Raw genomic sequence first — 21814 nt, 5'->3', positions numbered from 1 at the left:
AGGACAGTCCACTAATATATGTCTTACAGGAGGAGTAGTTGTGCAGAACAAACGATTACTATTGTACAGCTATAAATAACTAAAAGAATACATTTATCACCACACGCACCTAGCATTGATGTCTTTGAGTGTGTTATTGAGTGTGTCAGACACAGACGGATGACACTCCTCCAGCAGCTGAAGTGTGACTGATCCAAACTTCCTCATACTGCTTTCCTGTTTCTCAAGCTCCTCCTGCAGGTTCTAAAGACAGAAGAAAGAACAAAGCTCATTTTTCATCTTCTGATCAATAACAATGCAGAAGAAAAAGAGCCTGTTTTACCTGCAGACTCTCCACCTGTAACCGTGATGCCTCCAGAGAGCCCGTGAGCAGACGGTAGCGGGACACAGAGTAGCGGCCCTCCGTCAGGTACCCGTTAATCTCTTCAGACGCTTGTTTGTATTGATTCCACTTGTCCTGGACAGACTTCAGGCTGATCTTGAGCTGCCCGATCTGAGACACAACCAAAACAAACACAAGTTACTGGAGGTGTAATACTGGAGGTTACAATTATCATTGTAGACTTAAGTGAAATGAGGATTCATTTTGGAAATTAAAACTAAAGAAATAAAAGACAACTAAAATGAAAATACAAACATAAATAAATAAATAAATAAATAAATAAATAAATAAATAAATAAATAAAGCAGTGTTTTAGCCTACATATAGAGAGATGTACAGTGTTTATTATTTTAAAGTGATAGGACTAAGACAGCAAATGAATAAGCTTTTTTATTTACATTTTCTTTGTTGATTATGTTTTACTTTTTCATTTTATGTCTTAATTATTGTACATAAATGATAAATGAATAATTAAATAGGCCTAAATAAATATTTATTTAATAAGTATTTAAAGTACTATATGTAAAATATATACAGTACTGTGCAAAAGTCTTAAGCCTTAGGAAGCCTAAGACTTTTGCACAAATCAATCAATCAATCAATCAATCTATCTATCTATCTATCTATCTATCTATCTATCTATCTATCTATCTATCTATCTATCTATCTATCTATCTATCTATCTATCTATCTATCTATCTATCTATCTATCTATCTATCTATCTATCTATCTATCTCCTAGTCCATCCATCCATCCATTCATCCTTCCATATCCTAGTCCGTCCGTCCGTCCATCCATCCATCCATCCATCCATCCATCCATCCATCCATCGAGCAACTTCAGAGTCATTACTTTTGGGTGATCTTTACTCTTAATATATTCTATCTTTCTTTTTCTCTCCAGGTGAATTTCATACTGCCTATAATATTGCCTATACATACTGTATAATATTCAGGTCTGGACTCTGTGTAGGCCATTTCATGACTTCAGCTGTTTTTCTCTCCAAATATGAGTTCATTACATTAGCAGTGTGTTTAAGATCATTATCATGCTGAAAAATAAAACTATTACAAATTAGGTGCTTTCTACTAGGAATCACATGATGAATTAAAACATGTCTGAACTTTTCAGCATTCACAATCCCATCAATTCAGGAAATATTGACAACAGCTCTGGCAGAAATGCAGATCAAACCAAGACAGAAACATCTTTCTCTAACTCTTTCTTTCATAAGTCCTAAACAATTAGACCCAAAAAGTTCAACTAGAACCTATATTTTCTGGTTGTATTTTAATAAAGAGAATGAGAAGTAGTATAATGTCTGTCACAATCACCAGCGATCTAATCCTGGCAGGTTGCTGGTAAACACACAGATCGCTAAAGGACTACAAATCCGCTGGTATATGAACTACAAGTTTGATTACAAGCGCACACACAGCCAGAGGATGGTTACAGACTGATTACAGCGACTTTAAATACAGCGCACACACACACACATCTTGGCGGAGTCTTGTTAAATTGTACTGTGAACATTACGACGCGCTACCTTTGCCTTGTCTTGCCGTGTTTGACCCTCGCTTTGTTTTATTGTTTATTCTTGCCTGCTGCCTGCCTTTGAACATTCGCATGTTTATAAACCATGACTCTGGATTGTCCGTATACATCTGTTTGTTCCTGTGTTGACCATTGCTTGCCTGACCACTCTCATAATAAATCCTGCATTTGGATCCGCACTCCTTTGTCAGCGTCCCTTCACATTACAATGTCACTATATTACTTTAATTATATTTAATTATATATGCCTAAGACTTTTGCACAGTACTATATATACTTAAATATGTGACAATTAAAATCTGAAGTTCTGTTTTTACTGCCAAAGATTTAAAATACAAATAAAGATGAATTGAATTGAATAAAACATATGCTGGATAAGTTAGCGGTTCATTCGGCTCTGACAACCCCTGATGAATAAAGAGACTAAGCCGAAGGAAAATGAATTTCGTTTGACCATTTGCTTCTGCGCTTGCAGTTACGATCCTTCTCTGATGATGACAGTTTGATGCTTCAGCCACAATATTCTTAACCACGTGATTATAAATAAACCAATTATAATATATAAGACTAAACCATTTATATTTTCTGTTCAAAATGTAATACAATACTGAGGGTCTAAACAAAACAGTGTGTACCAGGTGGTCCAGATTGGCCCATGTGTTATTGAGGGCTCGTAGAGACTCCATCACGACAGCACAGGCCTCGTCAGTCTTGTTTTGGACGAGAGCACAGGCCTGTTCCTCCACTCTCTCCAGCTCTCTCTCCTTCTCCTTCACCATCACCTCCATCTCCTGCAGTTACACGTCACATAAAGACAAATACAGTCAAAATTATTTGCCCTTCTGTGAATCTTTTTCAAATGTTTCCCAAATGATGATTTACAGATCAAGGAATTTTTCACAGTATATCCAATAATATTTTTTCTTCTGGAGAAACTCTTATTTGTTTTATTTCGGCTAGAATAAAAGCAGTTTTTATTTTTTTCAAATCCATTTAAGGTCAATATTATTAGCCCCCATAAGAAATATTTCTTTTTGATTTTCTACAGAACAAACTTATTACCCTATTATAACTTATTACTAATTATCCTAACTTGCCTAATTAACCAAGTTAAGCCTTTAAATGTCACTTGAAGGTGAATACTAGTATCTTGAAAAATATCTAGTCAAATATTATGTACTGTCAGAAATCAGTTATTAGAAATGAGTTATTAAAAGTATCGTGTTTAGATATGTGTTAAAAAAAATGAAAAAATGTACAGGAGGACTAATATTTCAGGAGGGCTAATAATTTTAAATGTACATCTCATGCTGAATAATATAAGGTCATGTTTGGTCAAATGGTCAAACCTGGCAGTCTTTGAGTGCGTTTTGCACAGAAGATAAGTTCTCAATCCTGTGTTTCCTCTTAAGTCTTTCTTCTTGAGCATCCAGCCACGCCTGCAGACCCTGAACTTTACCCTCATATTCCACCCAAGACACCAACAAGCCTTCCAGATACTGCACCTAAAATAGCAAAGTGACAAAATTATGCTATTTTATTGTACAACTGAGCTAAATTACAACAAATGATAACATCAATTATAAATCAGTATGTAATCACAATTAATATCACTGAATTATGAGAATTGCTTTTTGCTTGGACGTACATCAGCATAAAATTATTTATTTATTTGGTAATGTACCATAGTAATACCATAGTAATATTCTTTTAAGTACCTTGATGTGCAAATACCATTGCTCATAACAATGGTAAATATTACTGTAAATGCCATGTAATATTCACTTGAAATGTACAAGTACACATGTATTATGCTTTGTAAAATTGTGCTACTTACTAGAACAACTGATCAATGTTATATCAAACGAGAACACTAATTATAAATCAGCATGTGATCGTAATTAATATAATTAAACCATGAGAAGATTTTTCAAATATTTTTTGGACATTTATCCGCATAAAATCTTTATTTATTTGGTAATGTACCATAGTAATATTCTTTCAAGTACATTAAAGTGTAAATATCATGGCTTTTAACAATGATAAATGTTACTGTAAATTCATACATTCATTTTCTTTTCGGCTAAGTCCCTTTATGTTACTGTAAATGGCATGCTATATTCACTTTCAAAAAAAATATGCATTATAAAAACGTTAAAAACTAGCAGTTTACGAAGACAATGTTTTGTAGTAGTGATTTATGGAAATTTTCAGCCACCTCAAATCATCGACCCATTTCGAAGCTAGGAAACCCATACATTTCAATGGCTTAAGCCTTAAAAGTCTTACAAAACTGCATTATATTATTTAATAAAATAACAAATAATTACTACAAAGCATTTTTGCTTCGCTTTTGGTGCATGCAGAATTTTGGGTTTCAAACCACAATTTGCTTAGTATGTTAAATATCAGTATACCTATAGATACCAATACCACTTGTAATACAGTTGAGTACAAACAATAAACACAGTATTAAACTAGTTGTATACTCAAAGTCATTACTACAGTTCGACTTAAAGTATATTTTACTTTTTAGTTCATTAATATTAGTACACTTACTAATAAACACTGTAAAATTGCTGGGATCCACACAATTGATTTGTCTTGGGGCAAGATGAAGTTAATTTATTAATCTTTACAAATTTAAGTCAGTTGAACATAAACAATTAAGTTGTTGTAAAAAAAACTCAAGAATTGTGTTGTCTTGTTAAATTGTCAATAAACTAGGTAATAATTAAGAGCTAACTCCAAACCTAACCTTATATAACCCAGTATTTAACATTACTGTGAGTACACAAATACTATAAAATACAGAGTATGTATATATTTGTAAGGGTAGCACAGCTCATACTGAAGTTATCTACGAATCATCTCTATGAAAAGTCATAGTAATGTGAAGTTTTACCCTCTCTGTGATGCGTGTCTGCAGGATCTGCCAGTGGCAGTTCATGGCGCCCAGTTTTTCAGCAAAATCAGTTTTATCACTGCGTTTGCTCTCAACATCCGCACCGCTGATCTGCAGCACTGACTGATTCACAAAGTCCACAGTGAGCTGTTTGCAGTTCACATCCACCCTGAAGCCCTACAGGAGGGAAAAAAACAGAAAGAAACCAAGAGTCAATTTGAAGGCTGGGAAACAATATCTTTATTGTTTAAAGTTGAATTTTTTGGTTTAAAATATTAACAAAAAAGCTGAAGAATTTTTCCTCAACAAGATTGGGATTAATATGATTCCTTCAGTACCAACTTTTGTCATTGGATAGCATATGATGTCTACATAGTAATGTGTATAAACATGTTCACAGAACAGGATTTGCATAGAAACTGGGATTAAAAGATCTTTCCAACCCTCTGTGATCCGCTGCACCACAAGAAAGTGTTTTAAACGTTTTAAAAACAGAGAATGCTTGTAATAAGGAACACACAGTAAAACCGCTTGGTAATTCATAATTGCTGGAACAACTGAATTGTGGATCAGTGTCAAACAACTATACTGGAGGACGCTTCAATCATACAACAGGAGTCCTGGTTTGTGGACAATAAGTCAGGTATATTTTGTACAGTAGCATAATGGATATCCATACAGCATTGTATATTAACTTGTATGCTGTCACATTTGCTGCAAGTGCAGTGGGTGACACTTTAAAAAGAGCATTACCGCCGCGAGTGGTACCGCCGCCGTGCTAAAGAAATAAGAATGTGTTTTTAGGTATAACCGCAGTTTGCGACTATGCTGCCAGGGGCCACAAAGGGACGGGATGCGAACGGACAGAAATATACAGTAGCTTTAAATACTCTGCTACTTGTAAATAAAGATGAAACAATGAAGCAAAGCATTATAATTCCTTCATGAATCATTAAAAACTTGTTAACAAGCTTTATTGTCATTGTAAAATTGTAAAGTGAAATGAGGATTCATTTTGGAAAGTAAGATTAAAGAAAAAAAAAAAGACAACTAAAGTGAAAGTACAAACATCCATACAAATAAGTAGGCCTAAATAAATAAATAAATAAAGCAGTGTTTTATCCTAAATAAAGAGAGATGTACAGTGTTTGTTATTTTAAAGTGATAGGACTAAGACAGTCAATAAATAAGCTTTTTCATTTACAGTTTTTATTTACATTTACATTTAGTCATTTAGCAGACGCTTTTATCCAAAGCGACTTACAAATGAGGACAAGAACGCAATTTACCAGTTATACAGTTAGACATACAGTTACAGATACAGTTAGTGGTATAGCCAGAGAGGCAGTTACAGATTAGGAAGGAAAGTGGAGACTAAAGTTGAGTTTTTAGTGGTTTCTTGAAGACAGCAAGTGACTCTGCTGTTCTGATGTAGTTAGGGAGTTCATTCCACCAACTGGGCAGATTGAATGCGAGAGTTCGGGAAAGTGATTTCTTCCCTCTTAGGGATGGAACCACGAGGCGACGTTCATTCACCGAACGCAAGTTTCTGGAGGGCACCTAAATCTGCAGAAGTGAGAGCAGATAAGAAGGAGCAAAGCCAGAGGTCGCTTTGTAAGCAAACATCAGAGCTTTGAATTTACATTTTCGTTGTTGATTATATTTTACTGTCTCATTTTATGTCTTAATTATTGTACATAATAATAAACGAATACTGAAATAGTATTAATAATAACCTAAATAATTATTTATTTAAAGATATTACCAGCGAAACACGGACAATCGGTCTGGCGCACGGTCTACAGGGCTCTTAAGTAGAATGCTACTTCAGCAAAAGCATAAAAATAAATAGATCTTAAGCAGATAACTAAAATTATAATAAAATAATTTTGCTGCAGGACTAAGTTCAGTTTTCAAAACATCAATGTTCTCTTTCAAATTATAATTATAAAGTTATATAAAATTATAATTTTTTTTTTTTTTTTACTTTTTAAACTAGTAATGGCTCCGTATCTTTTGTGTTTTCATTTTAATTTAAGTCACCTTGCATATGCGTGTGAAATATAATGCGCGCATAACAACATGAAAAAGGAAAAAGCAGTCAAAAGTTATGGCTAATTCATTAAAATTAGCTATATTAAAATACATCCCAAAGATAATTTTTTTTACTATAATTTAAACTATAATTTAAAAGAAAGCTGCAAAATGGGCTATATTATTTTAATTCTAGCCTTTTAATTCTAGTATACATGTAAAAATAGTGCAAAGTTAAATGCATGTGTGTATTTTGGACCAGGGGCGTTGCTAGACATAAAGCTCTACTGGGGCACGCACGCCCTTCAAAAAAAAAATAAAAAAATAAAAAATAAATAAATAAATAAATAAATAAATATATATATATATATATATATATATATATATATATATATATATATATATATATATATATATATATATATTTTTTTTTTTATATATATATATATATATATATATATATATATATATATATATATATATATATATATATATATATATATATATATATATATATATATATTTTTTTTTTTTTTTTTTTTATTTATTTTTTTTAATAAATATTTATTATAAATAAAAGTATTCTTGTTATTATACAATTATTATTCTAGATAATCTTAAATGTAACTGGAAAACAATGTTAAGACACAACTAGAGTTATATCCTAAGATCATTTAAGAAATCTTTTGCATAAATATTCATTTCATTTGAATGAAATTCTTTAGACAATTCAATAAAATACAAAAAAGATGTTTTATAGAAGTATTTGTTGTCTTAGACTTGAAACATGGCAAAGAATTAGATTTTTTAAGTCTTACCACCCTGACTTATCATCCCTGCGTTTTGCTTCATACAAAAAATCTATCAGGAGGCATGCTTAGTAAGATCACCATCATATTGTTTAAACTTTAGTTATGTTGACTAGCTAAACAAAAAAGGTCGTTACGCCGGTTTTACAACGCATGAGCGGCGCTTGAGCAGCAAGTAGCATGCTTTTTTTGACGCACATGTTAACAACCGGGACACCGGCAGAAGAGCGTTCTCTGCGCACACGCGGAGATGCGTCTGTTTGCTTTTTGAATAAACACATTGCTTTCACCAGCGTTGGTTCGGTTGCACATATAGAATAACGTCTTTATTTAGGAATTACCACTCTTAATACATACACTGGCATATGAAGTAAATCATATCTCAATGCATTTACTGGGGCACTGGAGATTTTTACTGGGGCACGTGCCCCAGTGAATTGGGTCTAGCGACGCCCCTGCTTTGGACTATAATTTTTGGACTGTTATTGTAATTGTTTTGTTACATTAGCTCCAGATTTGGCTTTAGTACTGACAAATCCAATGTATATGCACCAATATATTATTTTACAGCATACTATAGAAAATATGAATTTTGAATGAATATGAAGAGATATCCGTGAGGGGTGTAACTCATTTATGATGAGCACAGTATATGGCCCGCACCATCATAATCTAATTTGAATTTTGTGAATCAATTCAGAGAAAGAATCACGATGGATAGATTTTCTCTCCTACCCCCAATTCCAGACATTCGTCGTCTTCCAGGCTGATTCACAACATTTACAGCTGACTGAAATAATTATTGCCCTAATGATGGAAATGGGCATATCCAGCATTTTTGCTCTTTTCTTACAAACAGCCTTTTACCACAAATCACAGATAAGATTAACTTACCTAGTGAACCTAATTAACTTAGTTAAAGCCTTTAAATCGCAGTTTAAGCCGAATAAGCTGAGTAACTTGCAAAATAGCAAAGTATTATGTACAGCCATAATGACAAAGACAAAACAAATTAGTCATTAAAACAATTAGATTTGAATATATGTAAATAAAACATTCTCTCCTATAAACAGCACTCAGGGAATTTTTGAAAAAGATTTACGATTTCACATGAAGACTAATCGTTTGGGTTTGTTTCAACCATAGACTGTAAAATATATGGACGTAGCATCCGTGACGTCACCCATAGGTTTCTGAAGAGCACAAATGAAGCTAAAAGTAGGCGCGGCCAACCGTCGCCATTTTGTTCGCGCGTCATCGCACCCACGGCGTGATACCACACAAGGGCAAAAAGGCGGAGAGTGAGCGGAGCTACAGACACGTGCTGGCATTTTGCTTGGACCTGGTTTAGACAGAGCTTACTTTGGGAGAAACGCTTAATACTTTATTACCTGCGACTCGTTTGTGTTCTGACCACATGTGCTTGGCTGTACACTATATCAATAAAGTGTTTAGACTTTTAAAAACACTGCTGTAACACATTGAGCCACTAAGCAGTGTTCTTATGACATTTTTCAACAGGAGGAAAACCGGAAATACGTCCAAACACTTCAATTATAGTCTGTGTTAGTAAATCCAAGACTATTGATGAAAGGCATAACACTGTATGACAACACTTCAGATGACTGTTCTAGAGCCTACAGCTAATCAATCTGTCACATTCTGGAGGGCGCTCTAAAGAACATTATAATTGATAAATGATCTTAAATAAAACCCACACATTTATAGAGATGGTATACAAGTATATAACTTTACTCACCAGGGAAACAGAGGCCACGTGAATGGTTTGTGAGCACAATTAAGTGCACACAGCATCCCATATCATCTGATAATTGTAGGAAATAATCCCAAAAGGCAATTGACAGTGTAAAGAAACATTAACCAACACAATAATGCGATGTATATGGCGAGTTTATCGGCTAATTAGCCATAATCAGCTCAGGTGACGAGACAGCGAGCAGCGAGACCTAGCTGTCACTCAAGTGACCACGCCCTTAATTATGCAGACTTAATATAACTTAATAAAACGAAACGGATGAGTTATAAAAAAATTCACCCCCCTCACAGTTGTCATGGAGGTTAAACATGGCTATTTGCACCAAAGCCATCATTTGTACCAGGCTGTAAGCATGTTTTTATCAGCTGTAAAAATGGCCAATTTCCCATTGCAGTCAGAAATGACCTGGACTTCCTGGAGCCAGCCCTCCAAGGCAAGTCGATGTATTGCAGTTTTAGTTACTTCCGTATTGGCTTCCCGATGGAGAGCGGGAGGTTGCCCCTTGGTTTCAACTGTATTTTACTTTGCTCATATAAACTCTTTCTTTGACAATTGTTAGTTCTCAACAATCTTGTCTGAAACAAGACTTTCTAAAATTAATACATTTAACAAAATATCAAATATTTAAAGAATTCAGATATTTTTTCCACAGCCTTCTTTTCTTATTTTACTAAGGGTGCCAACATTAGTGGAGTGCACTGTATAATACTGGTGTCGAAATTAATTGTTTCTGCGGTGCACCACGATACAGATGCGGACAATTCAGTATCGGTTTAGTAATAATCATAACCGATTATTACGTACTGACGTCATTTATCTCATATGCGTAATGTCGCGGGCGCTTACTATGGCGAGGGAGGCGAGCGTGAGTAATTAAAACACTGCAACTACTTAAAAACTCAGAAACTCTGCACAATTCACTGGTTATGTTTGCTGGACAGTCTTTCACTCACACTGAAGTTACAGCAGGTTACAGCTCCTATTTCACTGCGATTAAGAAAATGAAAGTAAACTCCATTTCCCTCTCTTTCTCACTGTGGCCCTTTGACCTGCTGCCGTGACGTTTCCTCTCCTCTCGGCTGTTATAGTGATACTTGTGGATCCAGACACGAGCGCCTGTCTGCAGAGCGAGTTTTCTCCACCGAGTCTATCATGGATCAGCTGTGATCGCCGCTGCTGTTTATCATTGTCACTCATTGGTGAACAGCGCCAGCGTGTTAGAGCCAATCGCAGCCCTTTCTGTTGAGTGCGTGACCAATCATAGGGGTGTAAGAACTTGCTCGACAGGGCTCATAAAGTGAGCGGGATATTTAAACTTGTTTATTTGCTATAAATGCTCATGTTGTTCTGTGCATGTACTTGAGTTTTTAAAGGTACAGTTCTGACTGTTTGTATTAAACGATAAAATGTATTACAAATATTATGAAAATATAAATATATTTATACATTTTTCTTGTGCTGTGAAGTCAAATATCAAATTGTGTTTGGAAAGCATCGTCGATGCACTGAGATATCGAATTGAACCGAATCGATGACATGATAACGGTAACCGAACCATGAGACAAGTGTAGGTTCACACCTCTACTGTACAAACATTAAAGGGACAGGTAACCCAAAACGAAATCTCTGTCAAATCATTTACTCACCCTTTTGCTTGTGTCAAACCTTCCTTTTTCAAACCTTTTTATGTTTGAGTTTCTTTCTTCTGTTGAACAGAAAATATATTATTTTGAAGAATGCTGGAAACCATTGACTTTTATAGTATTTACTATGGAAGTCAATGGTTACAGGTTTTCAGCTCTCTTTAAAATAATATCTTTGGTGTTCAAACGAGGAAAGAAACTCATAAAGGTTTGCAAACACTTAAGGGGGAGTAAATAATTCATAAAATAATTCAGTAAATAGTTCATTTTTGGGTGAACTATCTCTTTTAAACTCATAGTACTCGTGTAGTCAGACTTCTGATCCACTTAGACAAGACTGACCATCTGTAGAGCTGAAAACAGCGTCACCTTATATCGCTGCAGGTACTCTTGAATGACCTTTGACCCGACAGCTCCTTTCAGATTCTCCTCATCCTCTTCTATCACTCTTTCCATCAGCGAAATCCAGTTGACCAGCTCTGTTATAGCATGACGGGATGCCAGCTTATCCATCTGAGACTAAAAACACCACATCTTTTAAAGACAATAGCTTGAGGAAGGCCAGACAGGAACTAAGAACTTCAGAAATGAAACTAATCCTCTTTGCTGGAGAAGATAAGCTTGTTTGTATCTGTACCTGGTGGAGTTTCTCTTGAACTATGGGAATGCGGGTGAGCAGTTCAGACCACTGAGAGTCCAGACAGGCCAGTTCAGCCCGCAGAGACGCTGTGTCCATCTTTTTCAGTCTGAGGAGCTGATTTCCCTCATTTAGAACTGAGGCCTTCAGACTGGAGCGAGCCTCCACCTCTTTACTGAACTCCTGTACAGCAGTGAAGATGATTAAATAAAATTTTTTAATGAAAAGTCATAAAATAAAAAGTAATTAATATAAATAAATTAATAAATAAATAAAAGAAGAGTTAATGAAACATTAATTTGTCAATGTCAGTTATTTAGGAATAGTTATATATTAGAAAAATTAAGATGAAACTAAAGCATCCCTGTGATCTTTCATAGGACAAACTGTTGTATGAATAAAATAAAATATTAAATAAAATAAAATAAATAATTAAAATAAAATGACAAGCATTTTGGGAAAACAATATAAAAAGCATTAAAAAGAAAAAGAAAAAGTTCTAAAATGTAAAATTTCTCAAATTAAATAAAAAATAAAACAAAAATAAATTAAATTAAATTAAATGACAAGCAGTTTGGAAAAAAATAAAAAATAAAAATCTTGAACCCCTGCACAGCAACCTCAACATTCAGACATTTGCATGCATAATCTTTTATGCATGAATCTGTTAGAATGTTAAGGTTTCCAGAACTACTTCATAATGGACATGCAGAGAAATAACAATAATGCAATAATAATGCTTTAAATAACAATGAAAACTTTAAAACAAATATAATGTGAAAAACATTAATTAATCAATGTAAGTTATTATAGAGTAATTATATATTATAAAATTGAGGATAAATAAAGAGCATCCTTGTGATCTTAAATGGGACAAATTAGTTGAAGTATAGATAATAAATAAACAAATTAACAAACAAACAAACAAACAAATAAATAAATAAATACAAATGACGTGACAAGCAGTTTTGAAAAAAAAAAAAAAAAAAGATCTAAAATAATATGGGAAGCTTTAAAATAAAAAGTCTCCAAAAATAAACATAAAATGAAACAAAAAGTAATCTACTAAAATAAAATAAAATGAAAGGTAGTTTGGAAAACAAAATAAATGAAAAGTTTTAAAACGAAAACAGCTCTTAAATTAAATTAAATTAAATTAAATTAAATTAAATTAAATTAAATTAAATTAAATTAAATTAAATTAAATTAAATTAAATTAAATTAAATTAAATTAAATTAAATTAAATTAAATGTATCAAATAAAAAGCTTTAAAATTACATAAAAAAGCTCTAATAAATAAGTGTATTAATAAATAGAAAAATAAATTTAAATATTGTCCCAAGAAGTTTGGAATAAAATAAATAAAAAGCTCTCAAATGAAATAAAAAGTATATAAATTACACAAAAAAGCTCTTAAATAAAACAAAATAAAAAATTAATTAATTAAAATAAAATGAAATCATACAAAATACAGCAAGCCAACATGACAAGCAGTATGTAAAGTGAAAAATAAAAAGCTCTGAAATAAAACTATGATAAAATAAAATAAATAAAAATAAAATGTAGCATAAGAAATTAAATAAAATACCTTAAAATAATATTAAAAAGCTATAAAAGCTATAAGTTATTTCCACTTAAACATTAAAACAGCCTGACTAACCAGAAAAGCCGACAGCTGGCCTTTAACTGTCTCCAGTTCCTGAGGTCCAGCAACAAACTGTGTGTTCCAGAACTCCAAACGCTCCAAAGCCTCCAGTAACCAGCGGCTCAGTTCAACAGACTCACTCTTATACCTGTCACCAACCAACAAGCACATAATGTGTATTCACAGATCACAGACTAAAATCAAATGAAAGCAGAAATCATCAGCTGACCTGGTTAAATGCTTCAACATGGACTGGAGGTTCTGCAGCTCCTTGTTGACTTTGGTGGTGTTGTTGAGCCAGTGTTCTCCTAAAACCGTCAGCTGGTTCTCCAGACTCGAGCAGCTCACATATGACAGAAGATGTTTTCCCTCCTCTAGAACCTGATGGAGCTTGTGTTGGTGCTCTGTCAGACTGGACCTCAGAGCCTTTAGAGGAGACTGCCGTTAGATTATCTATCCTAAAACATCTTATAATAACATACAGCGAGGACAATAAGTATTGAACGTGATGATTTTCCTCGTAAATTTATTTCTAAAGGAGAAGATGACATGAAACTGTACCAGATTTTGGTAAAAACCCAAACAATCCAAATATACAAATGTTCTTTCAGAAACGATGTTATGTGTAATAACACTAGAATGACACAAGGAGAACGTACTGAACTAATGAAATGTATTTAATACTTTGTATGAAAGATTTTGTTGGTAACAATGTTGGTAACAACAGCTTCAAGACGACTTTTATATAGGGAACAGTGTCGCACACATTGCTCAGGTGTGATTTTTTACCCCATAATTCAACGTAGTCTTCAAATCTTGATGGTTCTGTGGGTCTTGTCTATCAACTCTGAACTTTAGTTCTTATTCTCTATTGGGTTCAGATCAGGTTATTGGCCGGGCCATTCTACAGCTTGATTTTTTTTCTGAAAGAATTTGAGAGTTTCCTTGGCTGTGTTTTGTATCATTGTCTTGCTGAAATGTCCACCCTGGTTTCATCTTCATCATCCTGCTCATTTAGATGCTGAACTGAAGCAGCTGATATTCATTTACACTGACAAAGGGCAGAGGGTTGCTGATGAACTACTGAGAGATTTCAGCTGCTGTCTGGGCTTTCCATGCCTTTTTACACAGCCCTTTCTTCATCTGTTCAATGTGTTCAAATTTAATTTTATTACACATAACTTAATTAGATTGTATGGATTTCTTGGGTTGTTACTGGACACCAGGTAAAAAAAATTTAAGTCAGCAGCACCTTTAGAAATCTATTTTCTGAGAAAAATGGTGATGTGTTCAATACATTTTTAACTCGCTGTAAACACAGTACAAGTTTTTATTCCTCCATGATGTACCTGATAAAGCTGTATTCTTTCATTAAGCCTCTCCTCGGTCTCTTCCACTAATCCAACACTCGGCAGACTCCCCTCCACAACCTCTAGCAGTCGGTACAGCGTCTGATAGTCCAAAACTAGACGACTCCATGTCTGATAAAGGAACAAAAACATTCAAATAAACATGCAAATATGTAAAACATTAATGCAATATTAATGCTAATATTTTTTTTAAATCAATCAATCAAAAGAAAATTTTTTATGTGAACATTATAAATCAATCTTTATCAATTTATTGCATCCTTCCTGAATTTCTCCTTGGAAAAAAAAAATTCAGCAAACTGTAATGTGAAGAAACATATCCGATGAACCATCAGACAAAAATAAAACAAAACAAAAAAAAACACAAAACAATTAGCAAAGCAAACCAATAAACTATAAACAAAAAAATCCAAAACAAATAAATAAAACAAACAAAAATGTTAAATTAAAACACAGACAAAAAAAGTATCAAATAAACACAAAATTAAACACAAAGCAAAACAAAATACTAAAAAAAAAATAAAATCACAAAACAAACAAAAAAACGCGCCCCACAAAAAACAAAGCAAAGCAAAACAAAAACAAACAAACACAAAGCAAAAGAATTAAACAAAAAACACAAACAACAACAAAAAGCAAATATATGTAATCTATTATTTTTTATCAAAGTATTGATTTCTCCTTAGAAAAAACAAATCCAGCACACTATAAGCTGAAGAAACAAAATGAAATGAATCATCAGATGAAAAAAGGCAAAAAAGCAAATCATTACATAATAAAATACAAAACAACGTAAAAAACAAACAAAAAACTAAACACAAAACTAAACACAAAACAAAATAAAAAATAGTAAAAACTCCACTAAACTAAACACTAAACAAAAAACACAAACAACAACTAAAAGCAAAGCAAATCATATCAGATTACCTCAGAGACGCACTCCAGCTCAACTCCTTTTTTATGCGCTTGTTTCAGCACATCCTGAGCACGAGCCAGCGTCTCTTCAAGAGTCTGACGCTCACGTGGCAAAACAAAGGCACTAATTTTCTTGTAAAATGTCTCGGTGAGGACCATATGCCACTCTAAGCCTTGGAAAAACTCCTGGAAATTCAACATTTGTGGTCAAGAACATTTTTTCAGATCCATATGCATTCGTACAACATTTAACACACAAACAGTCTTCAGTTATTCAGCATTTTGCTGTACCTTGTGTTTGTCTAGAAGGTTGTGCACGTCCTCGACTGAGCCGGCAATCATCTTCTGGTCAGCGGCCATCTTATCATGAGCTGTGTCCACCAGATCAATCAGATCTTGCAAAACTCGTTCATACTGATTTTTCAGAGCCATATTCTGGTTTATTCCACTCCGTCTCGAGCCCACCGTCATCACTAGCTCCTCATAAGCATCCTGTCCAACAGGGAAAACATACAGAATTATTAGCCCTCTATTAGATTTTTCTCAACACATTTCTAAACATAATAGTTTTAATAACTCATTTATTTTATTTTTGCCATGATGACAGTACAGAATTTTTTACTAGATATTTTTCTAAACTTATTTAACTAGGTTAATAGGGTATATGCCGATGCATGCTAATAGGACTTTGAATTTGCCAGTAACCTGGGTTAAGCGCTTCCGGTCAGTAGTATGCCAATGCAAAAAACGGCGCATTTAAGGTCAGTTTTCTTTAAAAATCAGCGATCTCCACTGGCTGAGTGATATCCGATATAAAGTGGGTCCCAGATTGAACAAGAAGCACTGCATTAAATAACATTTCCCCCACCATGTCTTTGTCTTTGCATATTTTACCCCATTATATTCAATGGAGCTTCTGCGCTAGCCTGCCGATTCTGACGGTCGCGTGCGAGTAAATAGCTTTTTGTCTTGTTTTACGCTTGAACAATTAAATGAATGCCAAAGTTTATTTAACTGAATGTATTTTAATTACATTACAACATCGAACCATATAAAAAACACTAGCCCGGCATATACCCTATAAGAGTAATTAGGCAAGTCATTGTGTAATGATGATTTGTTCTGTAGACAATCAGGAAAAAAATATTGCTTAATATTATTGACCTTAAAATGGTTTTAAAATTTTTTTTTAAAACTTCTTTTATTCTACTTAAAAAAAACAAATAAGACTTTTTCCAGAAGAAAAAATATTATAGGAAATACTGTGAAACATTCCTTGCTCTGTTAAAAATAATTTGAGAAATATTTTTAAAAGAAAAAAGAATTTACAGGAGGGCAAACAATTTAGACTTCAACTGTATTTAAATGCAATAAGTATGTCTAATTATGTGTATGTAAGGCCGCATTTACACTGCACTGTTCAAGTGACCCAATTCCGATTTTTTTTCTCCCATGTGGCATAGATCGGATATGGTCCATGTAAGTGTAAGCAGGAACAAATCACATGGATTCCGAATTACTAAAATCAGATTCAGGCCTTGTGCATATGTGGAAATGTATCCGATATTAATCGGATCTGTGCCCTCGTATCTGCAGTGTAAGCAGGTAGATCAGATTTTTACCTGTCAATGTGAGTCGCGCATTATTAAAAATCATAGTGAATGACCTCAAGTCTGATGCTTTCATTTCAGAACAGACTTCAGCAGAGTCCCAAACCTTAAATCTCATACACAAGGAATTAACAGCTTTCATATTGTCATAAAGCACAGGTATTTAAGCATGTTAACGAGAGCGAGAGAGCGTAATGTCCGCCACGTAACCAATATAAACTAGCTAATATAAAACTAGTGCATACCTCAAGGGCATAAATCACGCCATGGACATAACATTAAGATGCCTAAAGGTTTTAAAAAGCCTATATATCAAAAGAAGACGGCCAAATGAGAACCTTTCTGTCATAAACTATAGTTAAACAGCTTGTCAAAAGCTGCGAACAGATTACCTACAGTAATAGAGAAAAAAAAATCGCTTTTTTATTATCAGCTGTTAGTCAGCGCCCGCTCTTTTTTTTCCTGGTCATTGCACCTTTGCCGTGTGCTGTGTAAATGCAGACGATCGGATACGAGTCACTTTTAAAAGATGATGTATGCAGGTCATCAAAAAAAAAATCGGATACAGTCACAAAATCGGAATTGACCGTCAAGATCTGCAGTGTAAATGCAGCTTTAAGAGCAAAGTGTTGATGTCACTGATTGGTTGTGCACCTGCAGCTTCAGCAGCTCATTGGTGGAGAACTGGTCTGGCTGCAGCTCCGCCCCTCTGGCTTTCAACTCTGTTATTCTGTGCTCAAAGTCTTTCAGTGTATCTTCCACCTCTGCAATGGTCTGTCAAAAGAAGAGTGTTATAATTGTTAATTTAATTTGTTCAAATTGTTAATTAAAACATTTTTTTATTCTTTAAATCAAATAAAAGCTGAGATAAAATAAAAAAAAACAATTATGAAAAGCACTTTGCGTGAAAGTTAAAGAATAAAACATACAAAACAAACAGAAATTAATTAATTAAATAATAAGTTAAAAGTAAAACATAATAATAAAAAAGCAGTTTTTGCTAGGAAAAATGAAAGATAATATAAAATATTCAAATACAATAAAAAACTTGAAAATTAGATTAAATGAATTAAGTAGTAAAATGAGAACATTTGAAAAATGTGATTTGGATAAACTAAATTGGCTGTAGTGTATGTGTGTGCATGTGAGAGTGTTGGGTGTTTCCCAGTACTGGGTTGCAGCTGGAAGGACATCCGCTATGTAAAACATATGCTGGATAAGTTGGCGGTTCATTCCGCTGTGGCGACCACTGATTAATAATGGGTCTAAGCCAAAGTAAAATGAATGAATGAGTGTATTTTATTAATTATTTGTGTGAGTGGGGAAGGATATTTTATTAGTACCTATTGTAAAATTTGTGTCTTACTTTTCTGCACAGAATCGCTAAAAACTAGCGATAGGCAAATTAATCACATCTAAAATAAAAGTTTGTTTTGACATAATTTAGATGTGTACTGTGTATATTTATTATGTATATACATACACACATGCATGCATATGTTTATTTATATTTAGATATAAAACCTTTGTATATGATACAAATTATTGAAACATTTAAATATCTATGTAACAAAATAGTTTTGTTTCTATGCATGTGTGTGTATCACATATAAATAATAAATATATATAATACACACATATATATTACACCAAAACAAACTTTTATTTTGAATGTGATTAGTCACGATTAATATTTGACCAGCACTAATAAAAACATATTTGAAGATTAATAAACTTACTTCAATCTGTTTAGTTGTTGTGTGGTCAAGAACTCCTGCCATTTTCTGGATAATCTGAAACTTGCTTTCACTGAGAGCTGTAAAGAGCCGCTGCAGCTCCGTCTGTAAACACACAGCAATAAAGCTCATCCTGCTGCACTGAAATACAACACTGAATGAAGCTCATCAAGTCTGATCTGCACCTGGAAAGTGCTGAGTTCCCTCATTCTGCTCCGCATGGATTCACAGCGGCGGTCCAGAGCTGAGTCCAGGGCTCCTAGGCGTCGGGTCAGGCAGTCCAGAGTGTCCTTCATCAGGCTCTGCTCATCCTCAGACAGACCCACTGATCCTCTGATCAACCCCTGACTGTGTCCCACCTCCTGTGTCACCTCCGTCACTTCTTTACCCAGAGTCTATGAGACAACAACGCCAAACAACACATGATTATAAACAATGTGCTTTATTTAGTAGTGCAGCTAGAGTATAATTATCAATGTTGCTACTATAACACTATGTTAAGCTACACAATCTACATTGTAAAAAGCGCTACAGAAAAAAAGTTAAATTAAAACAGTAACACTAATGTTAGTTAATGTATTTGCTAACATGAACTGCTTACAGGATTTATTTACCATAATTCAACACTCCGTAATGCAGTATTCAAAGCCAAAGTTGTGCTTGTTGCCATCAGGTAATGCACTGTGAGTTAATATGAACTGACAACAAACAGCTTTATTATCAATAACTAACATTAACAAAGTTACCATAATACTGTATTAAATAAACTAAAATACTGGAATAAATCTATTGTTTGTTTTTTGGTTAAATGCTACAGTAGTAAATTAACTACATTAACTAATATGAACTTATTGACCATTATTTTAAAGAATTACCAGTAAAACTACAAAAAAAAAAAATAAATAATAGTAATAATAATAATAATAATAATAATAATAATAATAATAACAATAACAATAATAATAATAATAATAATAATAATAGTAATAATAATAATAATAATAATAATAATAACAATAATAATAATAATAATAATAATAATAACAACAACAATAATAATAATAATAATGATGATAATAATAATGATAATAATGATAATAATAATAATAATAATAATAATAGTAATAATAATAATAATAATAATAATAATAATAACAATAATAATAATAATAATAACAACAACAACAATAATAATAATAATAATGATGATAATAATAATGATAATAATGATAATAATAATAATAATAATAATAATAATAATTATTATTATTATTATTATTATTATTATTATTATTATTATTATAAAATGAAGAAATGCTGCCATGGTAAATAACTGTAAGGAGTAACTAAAATTACTAAAATAAAAATAATTTTGAACACTATAACAAAATATTTTTTAAATATTTGTAATTTTGCTAAATTAATTATACTGACAGTTATATCAAATAAAAATATTATGAATAAACACTATATTTATACAAATGTATAAACAGTAAAATATAAAATGAGAAATTTTATTAGGTCTACTTTTTTAGGTACACCTTACTAGTATTGGGTTGGACCCCCTTTTGCCTTCAGAACTGCCTTAATCCATCGTGGCATAGATTCAACAAGGTAGTGGAAATATTCCTCAGTTTTGGTCCATTTTGACATGAAAGCATCACACAGTTGCTGCAAATTTGTTGGCTGCACATCCATCATGCGAATCTCCCATTCCACCACATCCAAAAGGTGCTCTATTGGATTGAGTCCTGGTGACTGTGGAGGCCATTTGAGTACAGTGGACTCATTGTCATGTTCAAGAAACCAATCTGAGATGATTCACGCTTTATGACATGGCGCGTTATCCTGCTGGAAGTAGCCATCAGAAGATGGGTATACTGTGGTTATAAAGGGATGGACATGGTCAGCAACAATACTCAGGTTGGCTGTGGCGTTTACATGATGCTCAATTGGTACCACTGAGCCCAAAGTGTGCCAAGAAAATATCCCCCACACCATTACACCACCACCATCAGCCTGAACCATTCATACAAGGTAAGATGGATCCATGCTTTCATGTTGTTGACGCCAAATTCTGACTCTACCATCCGAATGCCACTGCAGAAATCGAGACTTATCAGACCAGGTAACGTTTCTCCAATCTTCTATTGTCCAATTTTGTTGAGCCTGTGTGAATTGTAGCCTCAGTTTCCTGTTCTTAGCTGACAGGAGTGGCACCCGGTGTGGTCTTCTGCTGCTGTAGCCCATCTGCCTAAAGGTTGGACGTGTTGTGTGTTCAGAGATGCTCTTCTGCATACCTCGGTTGTAACGAGTGGTTATTTGAGTTACTGTTGCCTTTCTATTAGCTGGAACCAGTCTGGCCATTCTCCTCTGACCTCTGGCATCAACAAGGCATTTGCACCCACAGAACTGCCGCTCACTGGATATTTACTCTTTTTCTGACCATTCTCTATAAAACCTAAAGATGGTTGTGTCCCAGTAGATCAGCAGTTTCACTTAAGTCACTTAAATCAGCTTTCTTCCCCATTCTGATGCTCGGTCTGAACTGCAGCAGATCGCCTTGACCATGTCTACATGCCTAAATGCATTGAGTTGCTGCCATGTGACTGACTGAATAGAAATTTGATTTAACGAGCAGTTGGACAGGCGTACCCAATAAAGTGGCCGGTACATATATACACACACAAATAATTATAATGTAATAAACATCTGGAGAACTCAATGTTGTGAATAGGATTTGATTTCCTCAAGGAGCAAGGCTAGATTCTGTCTCAATGGGATCAGTTATTTAT

At 33.7% G+C, this 21814-nt stretch overlaps 1 protein-coding gene across 5 annotated transcripts in view; it reads right to left on the bottom strand.

The window, feature by feature from the left end:
* Nucleotides 1-21814, bottom strand: part of LOC130244242 (nesprin-1-like) — a 197194-nt gene that overhangs the window by 62745 nt on the left and 112635 nt on the right. For all 5 annotated transcript variants that reach the window (XM_056476573.1, XM_056476574.1, XM_056476575.1 and 2 more), the window contains 15 exons: nucleotides 19205-19414; nucleotides 19023-19124; nucleotides 17938-18057; nucleotides 15965-16165; nucleotides 15686-15859; nucleotides 14738-14869; nucleotides 13618-13814; nucleotides 13404-13536; nucleotides 11743-11925; nucleotides 11475-11624; nucleotides 4843-5019; nucleotides 3287-3442; nucleotides 2573-2728; nucleotides 323-493; nucleotides 110-243 (listed from right to left, as the gene is read on the bottom strand). In XM_056476573.1, coding sequence (XP_056332548.1) covers nucleotides 110-243; nucleotides 323-493; nucleotides 2573-2728; nucleotides 3287-3442; nucleotides 4843-5019; nucleotides 11475-11624; nucleotides 11743-11925; nucleotides 13404-13536; nucleotides 13618-13814; nucleotides 14738-14869; nucleotides 15686-15859; nucleotides 15965-16165; nucleotides 17938-18057; nucleotides 19023-19124; nucleotides 19205-19414 — 2396 coding nt within the window. The remainder of the gene's footprint in view (nucleotides 1-109; nucleotides 244-322; nucleotides 494-2572; nucleotides 2729-3286; nucleotides 3443-4842; nucleotides 5020-11474; nucleotides 11625-11742; nucleotides 11926-13403; nucleotides 13537-13617; nucleotides 13815-14737; nucleotides 14870-15685; nucleotides 15860-15964; nucleotides 16166-17937; nucleotides 18058-19022; nucleotides 19125-19204; nucleotides 19415-21814) is intronic.

Source organism: Danio aesculapii, chromosome 17, assembly GCF_903798145.1.
Source record: "Danio aesculapii chromosome 17, fDanAes4.1, whole genome shotgun sequence".
NCBI classification, from domain to species: domain Eukaryota; kingdom Metazoa; phylum Chordata; class Actinopteri; order Cypriniformes; family Danionidae; genus Danio; species Danio aesculapii.
The sequence above is the reverse complement of the archived record's forward strand: the minus strand, read 5'-3'. Positions and strand labels throughout refer to the sequence as shown.